Below are 15,464 nucleotides of genomic sequence, written 5' to 3'. Positions count from 1 at the left end.
TTATGGGCACAGGGCTCTGATTTATAGGATTGGCTGTGGCGGTAATCACCTCCTCAGAATAGTTAGTCATAGAGCAAAGCAACACAAAACAGCTCCAAGATTTGAAAGATTAACTCTATTTGTTGCGTGTACATCGAAATGTACAGCAAAGTGCATTTCTTACTGTCAACGACCAACACAGTCCAAGGACAAGCTGGGGAAGCCATGCCTCCAGCACTAATATAGCGTGCCCACAGTTTGCTGATCCTGACCATCTTCTTTGGAATGTGGGAGGAAACTGGAGCACTTGGAGGAAACCCACGCAGTCATGAGAATGTACAAACTCCTCACAGACAGTAATGGGAATTGCTCCACTACATGTCACCAATCCCATTTGCCCACATTGGCCCATATCCCTCTAAACCTTTCTCATCTATGTACCAGCATAGATGAGCAACTCGCAAAAAATACTGGTGGAACTCAGCAACCCAGGCAGTGACTATGGAAAAGAGTAAACAGTCAACGTTGTGGGCTGAGACCCTTCATCAGGAACAGCATGTGTCTTTTAAATGCTGTTATTGTACCCATCTAATCCACCTTTTCTAGCAGCTTGTTTCATAAACACACAATGCCTTGCCTGAAGAAGTTGCCCCTTTTTAAATATTTCTCCTCAAACCTATGCCCTCTAGTTTTTGATTCCCCTTTCCCTGGGAACGGTACTAATTGCATTTACCCTGTATGTGCCCTGTGTGTTTTATACAATACGGGGGCAAGTGGAGGATATTTAGACCTTCAAGCCCATGCCATTGATAATCTAAATGATTACCTTTGTTCCGCTTAGCTATGCACTCCATATCCTTTCACACCCTTACCTAACTAAAATCTGGCATTAATTACTGAACCTCTTACTAGAGAGAGAACTGGCTTTTCTTGTCTTTTCTGTGAAAGTATTTCCCTCTTAGGCTGCCCTAGGTATTATGCTAAAATAATTCTGCATTCTTTATTCTCCAGCTAAATTAAACCTTTCCTAGTCTTTTTAAAACACTTTAAAAGTTATGATTATAATCAATCTTCTACCCAAAGAATACAAGCCTAGTATTTAAAACTTGTATATTCTAGCTAGGTTGTAATTGTAGTGAATTTGTTTTTGTTCCCCCTGATGCCAATATATCCTGGAGTATATTGTTTAAAACAGTTGGAATCTGGCTTAGTAGGCAAAAGCTCATTTGCGGCATGGTTATGGTGTGCACCCTCTCCATGAATTTGGATTTGGATGATTTTCAGATCAGGAAAGAAGCACAAAGCTTATTGCTTCACGATCATTTTACTGAGCATTGATAGAACAAAGGAAAATTGAAACTGATAGTAACAGGAGCAGAAAGCAGAACGAAGACTCAGAAGACGATGCCCAGTATGGAGCAGCTGTTTTTATACCTAAAAGTAAGAAACATTCCATTCAAAGTTGCAAATGAGTCTGCCAATGATAAAGGTCCTGTTCAGATAATGCAACACCAGGAGAAGCTTCCAGAATCATACAAATGTAACCATTGAACAGCCATGTGTTCACACTGTGAGCACTAGGAAGCGTACTAATCAGTTACTTGTGTATATAAAGACTACTTACTTAAAGCAAGTTGATTAATTGTTAAACTGCAAATAAAATAACAATTACAGTTCAATCCAACAAGTTGTACACCAACCAGCTGAGCGGGTAAGTGCAGGAAGGCTGGTTGCTAGTTACCGTTTGGGTTTTAGGCAGACATAGACAATGATGCAGGTCAGATATTTCAGTATTCAGGGGTTGGGGGGGGGTGGGGTAGTGGAGGGGTGCCCTTGCCCTGCTTCTGGAAGGCAGGATGAAGCTTTCTAAAAATTATTTCTATTTGTCATATGTACGTTGAAGCATACTGTGAAATGCATCAAATCAAATCAGCAAGAATTTCTGCCGAGCAGCCCGCAAGCATTGCCATGCTTCTGGTGCCAATAAAGCATGCCCACAGTTTACTAACCCTAGCCCATACATCTATGGAGTGTGGGAGGTAATTAGATTGCAGGGAGAATGTACAAACTCCTTACACACAGTGGCAGGAATTGAACTCCGTTCTGTGATCACTGGTGTTACACTAACCATTTTACTGGCATGCCGCCCCTTGTTACTGAGCTGTGGCTGAACATTTTTCACTCTGTCTGGAGTGTTAGACCATAAGGTGTAGGAGCATAATACTATCAAGTCTGCTCCAGTAGTCATTCATGGACGATTTTTTAAAAAATCCCATTCTTCAGCTTCTGCCATAACCCTTAACCCCCTTGTCAGTTCACAAACCATCAGTCTCTTAACACTGCCAATGACATGGGCTCCACAGCCCTCTGTGTCAACAAATTGCACAGATTTGCCTCGCTCTGAAGGAATTCCTCCTCATCTCAGATTTAGAGATACATCCCTTTATTTTGAGACTGTGCCCGGTTAAGAGATGTGAGATTCTGAATCTCGGTGGTCTTGTTTTGAAATTTCTCCAGCACAAAGCAAATCATGCTCCCTCTTCACCCAGCTCTGTGTGCCCTAATACACCTGCAAGTGAGATCAATTATACAGAGTCAGTAGCAGAAACACTGCACATGTGCGTCAAAACATGGAGTGAAATTTGCTTGTTGTTTGAGTTAACAACCAGCATAACCTAAGGATGTGCTTGGAGCAAATGTTGGCACACAATCCAGTCCACGCCATTGCAGAACAACCCATAGGTCAGCAGCGGTTATTGCGATGCTGTTACAGCTTTGGGTGTCTGAGTTCAGAGTTCAGTTCTGGTGCCAATTATAAGGAGGTTGTATGTCCTCCTGGTGATTCCTTTAGGTGCTCCGGTTTTCTCCCACAGTCCAAAGTCATACCAGTTAGTTGGTTAATCGGTCATTGTAAATTGTTCGGTGATCGGGCTAGGGTTAAGTTGGCAGCGTGGCTCATTGTGCCAGAAGGGCCTATTTAGCACAGTATCTCTAAAAGAAAACCCTAGCAACACCAACGAATACAACAGCAACAAAAACAAAACATCGTCAGACATACTAGCCTTCAATTCCTCACTGCGGTGTGGGGAGGAAGGCCACTGACTCCCATTGTCAGTTTTTCTGGAAGTTTCTGCATTCGAATCATTCTGTTGCTCCTCATCTCTTTAATATGTTGACAGACATTTCAAGCATCCCTTGATTTTTCTTTTGTTACTTTTTATGCCCGTGAATGACTAGCCAATTTTTAGTGCGCACTGATCGTATAACTAACTCAAAACTGCAGCCATTTTCTCCCCTCTTTAAAATACAGCAAGGGAAGAGCCTATGGAAACCTCAGCAGATTTGACAACAATTCAGCCAGCACAGCTTTCTCACCAGGCTCTGCAGACACTGGTGTCCTTGCAGTCTGTTGTACCGTTAGCTGAACTTGCACAACAAGACATAGAAAGAGCAGGCCAGCAACAGGCTTCAGAGAGCAACCAACCCTCCCGGCTAGCAGAGGCTCTAGCACCAGCAGATAGTCTCAATGATTCTACCTCGGAGATCAATGGGCCTCAGGAACTGGCCAACAGTGCCCCAAGTGTTCAGCTACCCATTCTGAGTACCACTGGTAAGTTCAGCAAAAACAAACTTGTTCCACCTCCCCCCCACCCTCCATCCCTGCTTCTATTTTCATATGAAATTCTTTCCCCTGTACCCTAACTTGTTCGTGCAGCAACCTCTGTGCACGTTGATCTGTATTAGCGACTACTCCAACTTTTCAACTTTCAATCTGGTTTTCCAATCTTTCTGTGAACTTTGCCCACAGACATCCTCTAACAACATTTAGCTTTGTAGCTCTCCAAGATCTCAGTAAACCATAAGACATAGGAGCAGTTTGACCCATCGAGTCTGCTGCACCATTCCATCTTGGCTGATACATTATCCCTCTTAACACCATTCTCCTATCATCTTCCCATAACCTTTGATACCGTTACTAATAACCTATCAATCTCTGCTTTAAATGTACCCAATGACTCGGCCTCCACAGCTATTGTGCCATTGAATTCCATAGATTCGCCACCCTCTGGTTAAAGAAATTCCTCCTCATCTCTGTTCTAAAGGGACATCCTTCTATTCTGAGACTATGCCCCTTATTCCTAGGCTTCCCCCATTATAGGAAATATCCTGTCCATGTCCACCCCATCTAGGCCTTTCAATATTCAATCCCTCCCACTTTCAGCAAGTACAGCCAAAAGCCATCAAATCTTCCTCGTACACTAACCTTCTTGTTCCTGGAATTATTGTCATGAACCTCCCTTAGACCCTCTCCAATGTCAGCACATCTTTTCTTAGATAAGGGCTCTAACTCCTCAGAATAATCCAAGTGCAGTCTGAACCAATGCCTTATAAAGCCTCAGCATTACATCCTTGCTTTTATATTCTAATCCACACAAAATGAATACCATTGACTGAACCTGCAAGCTAACTTTTAGGGAATCCTGCATGAGGAATCCCAGGTCCTTCTGAACCTCTGATTTTTAAAAATTTTCTCCCCAAGTATAAAATGGTCTGCATCTTTCTTCCTTTTAACAAAGTGAATGACCATACACTTCCCTACACTATATTCCACCTGCCACTTGTTTACCCATTCTTCTAATCTATTTAAGTCCTTCTGCGGACTTCCTGCTTCCCCAGCACCACCTGCCCTTCACCTGTTTTTTTTATCATCTGTAAATTTGACCTCAAAACCATCAATTCAGTTGTCTAAATCATTAACATATAATGTGAAAAGAAGCGGTCCCAACATCGACCCCTGTGGAACACCACTAGTCAACTGGCAACCAACCAGAAAAGGGTGCCTTTATTCTTACTCGTTACCTCCCACCAGTCAACCAATCTTCTATCCATGCTGGTATCTTTTGTCAAACACTAGAACACTAGTGCACTACAGCATGGAAACAGGCCCTTTGGCCCATCTATTCCATGACAAACTTATTCTGCCTGATCACATCGACCTGCACCTACACTGTACCCTCCATCCCTCTAAATCTAAATTTCTCCTAAATGTTGATTCTCCTAAAAGTCCTGATCACCACTTCTGCTGGCAATTCATTCCACATTTGCACCACCCTCTGTGTGAAGAAGTTCCCTTCTGGTTCCCTTAAATATTTCACCTTTCACCCTTCAATTGTAGTCCCATTCAACGTCAGTGGAAAGAGCCTCCTTACATTTACCCTATCTATACCCCACGTTCTGTGTTCCTGAAAATAGAGTCCTAACCTATTCATCCTTTCCCTCTAACTCCTGGAGTTAACTAACCTTCATCTCTGGCCTTCTGAGTATCTCTGATTTTTGATCGATGCAGCTTCAGTTAATAAAGACCTATTATTTCCACTCTAATTTTAACTTATCTCCCTCACTAACCTTCTTCCTCTTGGGCAATCCTCCAAACCTGTCTGTCATCTATCCATTTTTATTAAGTTTTGTTTTGGGTGATGTAGTAAGTTGGAATTTGGTCAATGGTCTTGATCCACTTGTTCTTGGGCCACTCCTGCAGCTTGCAATGTGTTTTGTGGGATGTAGCTACCCACCTAACTTCTAATAAAACTATTTTAAACATTTTTGAACTTTTAATTCTCCTGAATCAGAATTCTGTAGCAATATCTCATTCTTGCTGTCAAATGTCTGTTAAATAAATTTAAAATGTACAAAGTAAAAATACATTAACAGTAAATCTGGGATGACATCAAATGGGTTATTGGGTGGCAAACTGAGAGCTTAGAGCCCAGATAATCCAAGTGGTGTTTGGGATGAGGGCAAAGTTACAGGACCCACAGCTGCTCACAGGGCAGAATAGTTGTTTGACAAATTGTCTTGCTTGAGCTTTGATCTGGGCAGATAATGTGGGTCTACAGCTAAAGCACAGCAAGCTTATAATAGTGTGGCAGTAAACTAGTTGAGTTTTTATTATAATCCAGGAGTTCTTGTGGTCAGAAGTTTCTCTTGGCTGCTATTTCAATTTTGTAACGCCAAAGGACAATCCATTGAGAGAGTGCTCAAGTCAATCAAAATTCTGTATAGCCTGTAAATGGTTATTTTTTTTAGATCTGTGAGAAAACAAGTAGGATATTGGGCTCTGTATCCCATCTAGTTGTGAAGTGGGAGGAGCCCAATTCAAAGCTGTGATGTAATGTAGGAATGACCCAGCTGGATATCAGTACAGTAATTAAAAGTTTTAGCTCCAAATTTAAATGCAAGAATTTCTTTCAATGAATTAAGCTGTACTGTCTATGTTGACCTGTCAAGAGTTTTGACAGCCATTGTGTGCCAATGATGGTACGGCGTATTGGCAACCTGTTCATATTATAACATCCAAATGATTTTTTTAACATTATCATTTACCTTTTAGACTACAAGATGTACATTTTTCCCCAAGAAAATATTTCCATAAACAAGCCATTGACTCTTGATTAATGTATGTAATGGCTATAGCTGGTAAATATTAGCTCTGTAATGAAATTCATAGTTATTGTGAACCTTTGTTGTTGTACCCTATTCCAAAAATGCATTTAGTGCTGATCAGTCCTTGTAGTTGTTGCAGTGATGTTTTTCCTGAAAATATTACTTCCCATTCTCCTTCATTCTCCTCTCCTTTCTCTTCCAAACGGGCATCATCTAATTAGCATTACCAAGTTACTCCTTATCTGTTCTCTTCATGTTACCAATTCCTTTATTCAATCTGATCAGTTTGACCAATCAGCTTGCTTCCCCTAGCATTCTGGTTCAAATTTTACACATTGCCTAGTGCCTAAACCAAAATTTCTGTAGCTTTCCTCTCAAAATGAATTTCAGGGTCGTATAAGATGACATATATGTATTTGATAATAAATTTACTTTGAACTTTGAATTTCTTTCCTTAGCCTCTTTGACCACCCTCCTTAATTCCTCCTTCCTTTCAGTCTAGGTCTGAAACATCGACTTTCTTACCTTCCATAGATGCTGCTTGGCATGCTGAGTTCTTCTAACATTTTGTGTGTGTTACTCACAAGGTCTAACCTTTTTTCTTCCTGTCAAAGATCCAAGTAAATTCATTATCAAAATACATATATGTCACTCTGAGATTCATTTTCTTGCAGGCATTCAGAAGAAAATAAAGATATTTAAAGGATTTCTTTAAAACAACTTTCTTTGACCATGCTTGGGTTCATGTCTAATATCAATTATGTGACTTGACATCAATTTATTTTTATTCAGCATCAAGTGATGTTGCATGGAATGTTTCTACCAGCTAGGAAACGTGCTGTATGAATAGAGTTATTGACAACACATCTGAAAGCATATATGTTGAATATGGGTTTATACCTTGGAAAAAATACTACTTTGAACAGAATATTCATTTTATTATAGGATAGCAGCAATAAGCAGCCAGAGCATGGGAACTGAGTCCCGAGTGTTTTTAAATACAGTTTGCGAAGAATATTGATTGGTACAACTTTCATTGTAAAACAGGTCTGGCACCATACACTTCTCTACTGACACCATCAACCAACTCTGCTTCCAGTCCAGTGAAACTACAGGCAGCCACTGCTTTAGCCCAAGTAGCCAATGGAATTGGACTTCCTGCATCGGTGAGTCCTTCTGTAAGAACCTATAATAATTGCATCTGTTGGTTATAATGATATAAATATATTGCCTTGTACAGCTAAGCTGCAGCATCGAAAACATTTCTCGCAGATCAGCTGCACTTGTCCTGGTGCATTATAATATGCTGTTGGCTCCCTAAATTTGAAAATTCTTAGTTCCTCAATCTGAATCGGAATCTGAAAAACAGATCCCCCTTGCTGGAGGAAAGAGCTGAAGAAATTCACCAAGTCAGGCAGCATCAATGGTGGAAAACAGACAATCATGACCCTTCATCTGGGCCAGTCTTTTTCTTTCTGCTAATGCTACCTGACCTATTAAGTTTCTCCAGCTTTTGGTGGTTGCTCCAGATTTCCAACATCTGCTGTCTCTTGTGTCTCCCTCTTGATGTGCTATGCAAAGGCTGGAGGAATGTTACTGTGCCTTAAAATCTGATATTGACTTCCAAGCCAGTAACATCATGAAGGATCTTCCTACAGACTGTTTGACCCACTCCCATCAGGGAGGAGGCTACATAGCATCCACACCAGGACCACCAAACTCAAAAAGAGACTTTGCCCAAACAGTAAGGCTGATCAACACCTCCGTCCACGAGCCCACCCCCAACCCCCAACTTTATCATTTCCTGTCTGTCACCTTATATGCAGATACCGCTGTGCCTAGTGTCACTTTATGGACCTACAATCAATGTATGTATTTATATTTATTGTGTTTTTATTGAAGTGTTCTGTATCTCATTGTATTTTTTTTGTGCTGCATCAGATCCAGAGTAACAATTATTTCATTCTCCTTTACACTTGTGCACTGGAAATAACATTAAACAATCTTGATCTTGAATATGATGTTGTTATTATATAAAGTGGCTAATACACAGGGATTTAATTTTAAGGTGATTGGAGGAAAGTTTAGGGAGATGTCAGAGGGAAGTTTTGTTTTACAAAGAGTGATGTGTGTGGGGGGGACATGCAGCCAGGGCTGTGGAAGAGGCACATGCATTAGAGACATTTAAGAAACATTTGTGTAGGCACGTGGATGATAGGTAAATGGAGGGCTATGTGGGAGGGAAGGGTTAGAGTGATCTTGGTGTCGATTAAAAGGTCGGCACAAATCCGTGGGCTGAAGGGCCTGTACTGTGCTGTAATGTTCTATGTTCTAACTGTTCAAGATGTGAGTGATTGAGGTAATAATTAGGTTTCGTGGTTTTATTTAAGTTCCAGAATTTGAAATGGAATTCAAGTGCCCCAGCTGTTTTTGTGAGATCCAAGCAGCCTGATTCAAAGGCGCTAGGCTCTGGTGCTTATCCATTGCCTCCATTACCTCGCTCTATCTGTGTCTCATCCAGATGACCAGCACGTGAAAGAGAATAGCACGGTGCCTCGTAGTGCATTCCCACTCAGGCTTTCAGGCAACCACCACTAGGTGGTAAAGAAGGGATAGATTGATCTTGGAAGGTCGGCACAACATTGTGGGCTGAAAGGTCTTTGTTGTGCTGTACTGTTCTGTGTTCTTAATCAATTGCAATTTGGTGAAAATGACAAGGATTGTTATGTAGTTTACTTGCAGAGAGCGTCAATAATGGATCTTACAATGCTAAAATAGAGTGATATGGTAACATGTAGTATAGGTTCATAGTCTGTTAGATTTGAGAACAAAAAACAATGCCAAGTACTTTATTCTCTGTAATAAAGATGCTGCACAAATCCTATTGTAGGAGGGTGAAATCTTCCAATGGTTGTGTCACTTGTACCTTTTAGAAATGTCCTGTAGTGGATTTGCCCAGTTTTTAAAAAAAATTTATCAGCCATTTTTTTTGGATCTATTCTCCCTTTTCCAAAGTAATTGCAATATGTTCGCTCTGTTTGGTTATCTGCTGTGCAAATCTAAAGCTGAATACGTGACCGGTTATCTTTTGTGCAAATTCAAACCTGAATACTTAACTGATATTTTTTTTAATACAATTCCTTAGAAACAGGATGCATCTTCTGTGCAACCAAAGCCAACCAACAGGAAGGAAGCCAATCAGTGGTATGATGTTGGCGTATTTAAAACTACAAGCACTGTAGTGGTTTCCTATTATTTGCCTGCAGAGGGCTCCCAAGGAGAAGAGGTAAGATGTGACTATAAATCATTTTTGTTTGAGCTAGTTTTCTAAGCACCATATCACTTCCTTATCCCTGCCAGAAATACTGACCATCTTTAGTGGCATATTTCAAGTATGAAGCAGATCAGAGGCTGGTTGTCCTCATCTAATGCTCCAAAATGTTTCTACTGTACAAGGCAGAAGTCAAGGATACTATCCTATTTTCTGGATAAAACTCAGGTTAAGCACCATCCAGGCAATTGGAGACCATTCTGTGTGATGGTCCCACATCCACCACTCCAGACATTCATTTCCTACGTCAACAAAGCATAGTGACAGTGCATGGCATGTCCTTACCTAGGCTATTCCAGCTGCTCCAAGACACAATGAAGACAAGCTTGGCAGGTGCATGGTGTAGGGTATTTAATATTTCAGTAATATTGTAAATATATTGTTTGGTTCAGCATTGTTTATTATTTACATAGTTCATTGTGGGTTGTATGTAAAAGTATGTCATTACACCACTAAGCCATGTGTGCGCACCTCACTAAAGTCAAAAAATGATGCAGACATGCACCTCCTAGCTCTGCATTTTTCTTTCAATCAGATTTATGTTTTGGAGTTATAAAACATAACAGTGCCGATGAAGATGTTTGAGACGAACATCTCAAGTTTGAGATGAACAAGCCTAAGATGTTTGAGTTACAGAAAAAGGCACAGCATGTGCTTCAGGAAGGGACAGAGACGGTCAAGTTTAAAAAAAGGCTGCAAACAGGTATAATTCACGGGGTCATAAACAGTCAGCGGGTGCTAATAATAATAAATAAATAAGCAGAAATGGCTGGCCGCATTAGAAAGATAGATGTATTTGATTGCTCAAAAGATAACTGAATATTGTATACTGAGCAAATTGAGCAATATTTTGAAGCAAATGAAATCGCCAGTGAAAAGTGAGCGCCAGTGTTACTGAGTGCATTTGGTGGAAAGGCATACAGTTTGCTTAGAAGTTTGACTGTTCCAACCACACCAGCCGAAATTATATTTGCTGATGCCATGAAAGGGCATTTAGAACCACTCCCATTGTTGGCTTAGAAAACACTTATGGTTTCATAAGCAAAATCAAAAGGAAGGGGAGTCCATTTCAGCGTATGTGGTTGAATTGAAGAAATTGAGCATTGTCAGTTCAGTGATGGGCTAGATGCACTGAGAGATCATTTAGATTATGGAATCTTACAAGAAAGCACTCAGAAATGGCTTCTAACTGAAGCATAGTTTACATGTAATGTCCTGGTTAAGATTTCTACTGCTATGCTGTAGGTATTTCATCTTAGCAGTTTCTGCAAAAGCAGTATGTCCTGCAGTACATTGTTTTTGTTTTGGCCAAAGGTAAGAAGCCCTGTTGTTTAACTTAAGAATGTTGCGTCAGCCAATTAGGATAGTGGGATTGGGAGAAAGTTCTAGAGAGAGCAGGGCGGAGAGAGATTTGTGACAGACAGTGGTCTGTTTAGGGGTCTTTTTGGTGGGAGCTGTGGAGAGGACTGGAGGGAAAATGCAGCAGAATACTGTGGCAAGGAGAGTCCCTGTTGCAAGGAGTGCTTTGCAGATGAATGGCTCTAAGAGGGAAAGTCAGTACTCCTGAGAGAGAATGGGGGAGTGTGCCAGCTTGTTCAACGTGGTTTTTGAGGGGAGTTCAAAAAGATGGCGAGTGTTTTCATGCAAACCATGGGTACACCCCCAAATAACCAGTTTTGGAAGATACGGTTCCTGTTTTGTTGAACCCCAAATCATACACACCCTAGATGTATATTGTTTATGAAAGGTGGCCTTCTCACCGCTGAGTCACATACTGTTGGCAGAGCTGGCTAATGAGCCAAATCTGTATATGAGCCCGGTTAGAGGGTTACATACATTTAAAAGAGTAGTTGAAATCATTGTTTCAATGGAAACCTCGGAGAGGCAATTGCAAGGTCTAAACAGCTTGCCATGCACTGTTTGGAATGGCAACATATTCAGAAGATGCTAAGAGCATCTTGGAGAAGAAAGGTGTCAGAACCACTTCCTGCAGTCCCAGGGCTGTCCTACATCCACCACAGAGGAGGCCCCAGAACTTGAGATTGTTTCACATCCACAAGTCTCTCCTGTCATAGAAACATAGAAAATGGGTACAGGAGTAGGCCATTCGACCCTTCGAGACTGCACCGCCATTCTGTATAATCATGGCTGATCATCCAACTTAGAACCCTGTACCTGCTTTCTCTCCATACCCCCTGATCCCTTTAGCCACAAGGGCCATATCTAACTTCCTCTTAAATATAGCCAATGAACCGGCCTCAACTGTTTCCTGTGGCAGAGAATTCCACAGGTTCACCACTCTCTGTGTGAAGGAGTTTTTCCTCATCTCGGTCCTAAAAGGCTTCCCCATTATCCTTAAACTGTGACCCCTCATTCTGGACTTACCCAGCATCAGAAGCAATCTTCCTGCATCTAGCCTGTCCAATCCCTTTAGAATTTTATACGTTTCAATAAGATCCCCCCTCAATCTTCTAAATTCCAGTGAGTATAAGCCTAGTCGATCTAGTCTTTCTTCATATGAAAGTCCTGCCATCCCAGGAATCAATCTGGTGAACCTTCTCTGTACTCCCTCTATGGCAAGAATGTCTTTCCTCAGATTAGGGGACCAAAACCGCACACAATACTCTAGGTGCGGTCTGGTCAAGCAGAGTGATCCCTCCTTGTCAGAAAGATGCTATCCCACAATAGTAAAAAATCCTCCACGGCGATCAAATCCTTAGGCCTGAATGGGACATTTTAAATCTTAAAATGCTGTGAATAGGTGCGTGTACACGCATGAATAAATACATGCATACATACAGCGCCTTGATCGCCCACAACTATTTTCACATTTTACTGTCTCATTTTCTAAATTTAAAATATAATTGAAGTAATTTTGAGCTAATCTACAAAATATTGTGCATCATGTCAAATCAAAAGAAAATTCTAAAATCGGTCAACAATGTACTAAAATTAAAATACGATTGTGAGGCTAAAAAGGTATTCATCCCCTTTGTAATTGCTATACTAACTTTCCTCATATGCAATATATACGGTATTATCTTACCAACTCACACAATTTTTGATGTAGAAAATTGGAGGATCACCTGTTTTCAGTAAATCCCCCCCCTCCCTCTGTAAAGTCCAACAGTGTAGCAGATTTTCAACAAACCAAACTAAAATGAAGACAAAAGAACATTCAAGACAAGTCAAGGAAATGATGATAGAGAAGCACAAATCTGGGGAAGGATACAAGACCATCTCAAAGGCACTGAACATGCCACAGAGCTCAGTGCAGTCCATCATGAAAACGTGGAAAAAATATAAAACCATAGACACACTGCTTGGGCCAGGCTGCCCCTCTAAACTTAGTCACTGGGGAAGAACAGCACTTATAAGAAGGCTACTGTGACACCAAAAGTCACTCTTGAGAGAGCTGCAGAAGTCAGTAGGTGCAACTGGAGTTGATGTTCATGGCTCTACAAACGCTTAAGGCCTTGCACAAATAGAGTATTTATGGAAGAGAGACAAAGGAAGAAGCCCTGGCTCATAAAAAAAATCTTTGCCCGGAAAGACTTTGTAAAGTGTCACTTAGAAGATACTGTAAAGTTGTAGAGTAAGGTCATGTGGTTGGATGACTAAAGTGGATCTTTTTGGACTTATCACTAAACAATACATGTGGCATAAATCTAATACTGTGCATCAGCCAAGTAACACCATCCCTGGTGTAAAGTATAGTGAAGATGGCATCATGTTATGGGGATTTTTTTCAGCAACATGTACTGGAAATTTGGTCAGGATTGATGGAAAGATGAATAGTGCTAAATACAGAGAGCTCCTGGTAAAAGCCTGCTAGAAAGTTTAATCCAGAGAAGGAAGTTCATCTTTCAGCAGGACAGTGACAGAACAACCATGGAGTGGCTTCAAATGAAGAAAATTGATGTCCTTTAGTGGTCCAGTCAGAGTTTTACCCTTAACCCGATCGAACATCTCTGGCAAGACCTCAAGATTGCTGTCCACTGCCACTCTCCAAATAACCTGGCACAGCTTGAGCAATTTTGCAAGGAGGAATGGGCAAATCTTGTTCCATCATGTTGTGTCAAGCTAACAGAGACTTATCTAAAAACATTACTGGCTATAATAGTTGCTTGAGGTGGTTCAACTAAGTACTGAGCAAAGGGAGATAATACTTTTAACAGCTGACAATTCAATTTTTATCATGCTGTTTTTTGAGCTGTACTGTGAAAAAAGGAGCATGTGATTCACAAATACAAATTGTCAGTTAAATTGATCAAAATCCCTGGATGTAATACTCATTTATGTGAACATATGGTTGGTGGTTGAATATTTCGACAACGTACTGTATAGTTGAGACGCATTCTATATTGAGCCGGAGTTATAACTAAGCAGTGAGAAGTGTGTATTTAATATTATAGCAATATTTTTGAGTTATATTGTTTGGTTAAGTATTCTTTGTTGTTTACGTAGTTTATTACTAGTTATATGTAAAAGAGTGTGAATGTGCTACGTCATTATGCCACTACGTCAGGTGTATGCACCTCACTAAAGTAAAAAATTGAAGTCGACACACATCTCCCTGCTCTGCGTTTTCATTCAATTAGTTTATATTTTGGAGTTACAAAACATAACACATGGGTACCACCACCTGCAGGTTCCCATAATACATAGGAGCCAAGTTAGACCATTTAGCCCATCGAGTCTGCTCTGCCACTCCCATCATGGCTAATTTATTATCCTCTCAACCCTATTTTCTTGATTTATCCCTGTAACCTTTGACACTAATCAAGAACCTACTGCTTTAAAAATACCCAAATGACCTGGGCTTCACAGCTGTCTGTAGCAATGAATTCACAGATTCACCAACCTCTGGCTAAATATTCTTCTTCATCTGTGTTCTAAAGGGGACACCCTTGTATTCTGAAGTAGTGCCCTATGATCTGTGTCTCAGAGGCTGATGTTAGTCTCTTTAAAGAGAGTGAACCCTCGCAAGGCAGAAGGTCCTGATGGAGTACCTGGTAAGGTTCTGAAAACCTGTGTCGACCAACTAGTGGGAGTATTCAAGGACATTTTCAACCTCTCAATGCTACGGGCAGAAGTTCCCACTTGCTTCAAAAAGGGAACAATTATACCAGTGCCTAAGTAGAATAACATGGTCTGCCTTTATGACTATCGCCCAGTAGCACTCACATCAACAGTAATGAAATGCTTTGAGAGGTTGGTTATGACTAGACTGAACTCCTGCCTTAGCAAGAACCTGGACCCATTGCAATTTGCTTATTACCACAATAAGTCAACGGCAGACGTAATCTCAATGGCTTTCCACACGGCTTTAGACCACCTAGACAACACAAACACCTACGTCAGGATACTGTAGCTCAGCATTTAATACCATCATTCCCACAATCCTGATTGAGAAGTTGCAGAACCTAGGCCTCTGTACCTCCTCTGCAATTGGATCCTCGACTTTCTAACCGGAAGACCACAGTCTGAGTGGATTGGTGATAACATATTCTCCTCGCTGACGATCTACACTGGCGCACCTCAGGGGTGTGTGCTTAGCCCACTTCTCTGCTCTCTATATACACATGACTGTGTAGCTAGGCATAGCTCAAATACCATCTACAAATTTGCTGACGATATAACTTCAAGTTCCTCGGTATCATGATCTCTGGGGATCTAACGTGGTCCCAACATACCGATGCAGTCATAA

General features: G+C 41.0%; 1 protein-coding gene across 3 annotated transcripts in view; it reads left to right on the top strand.

Moving 5' to 3' along the window:
* Positions 1–15,464, top strand: part of LOC132377693 (host cell factor 1-like) — a 139,213-nt gene that overhangs the window by 89,002 nt on the left and 34,747 nt on the right. For 2 of the 3 annotated variants that reach the window (XM_059943924.1, XM_059943923.1), the window contains exons 20-22: positions 3,290–3,589; positions 7,471–7,589; positions 9,569–9,709. In XM_059943924.1, the coding sequence (XP_059799907.1) occupies positions 3,290–3,589; positions 7,471–7,589; positions 9,569–9,709 (560 nt within the window). The remainder of the gene's footprint in view (positions 1–3,289; positions 3,590–7,470; positions 7,590–9,568; positions 9,710–15,464) is intronic. The other variant, XM_059943925.1, reaches the window with a different exon arrangement.

This window comes from Hypanus sabinus, chromosome 19 (genome assembly GCF_030144855.1).
Source record: "Hypanus sabinus isolate sHypSab1 chromosome 19, sHypSab1.hap1, whole genome shotgun sequence".
In the NCBI taxonomy this organism is placed as follows: domain Eukaryota; kingdom Metazoa; phylum Chordata; class Chondrichthyes; order Myliobatiformes; family Dasyatidae; genus Hypanus; species Hypanus sabinus.
This window is presented reverse-complemented; position numbering and strand designations above follow the sequence as displayed.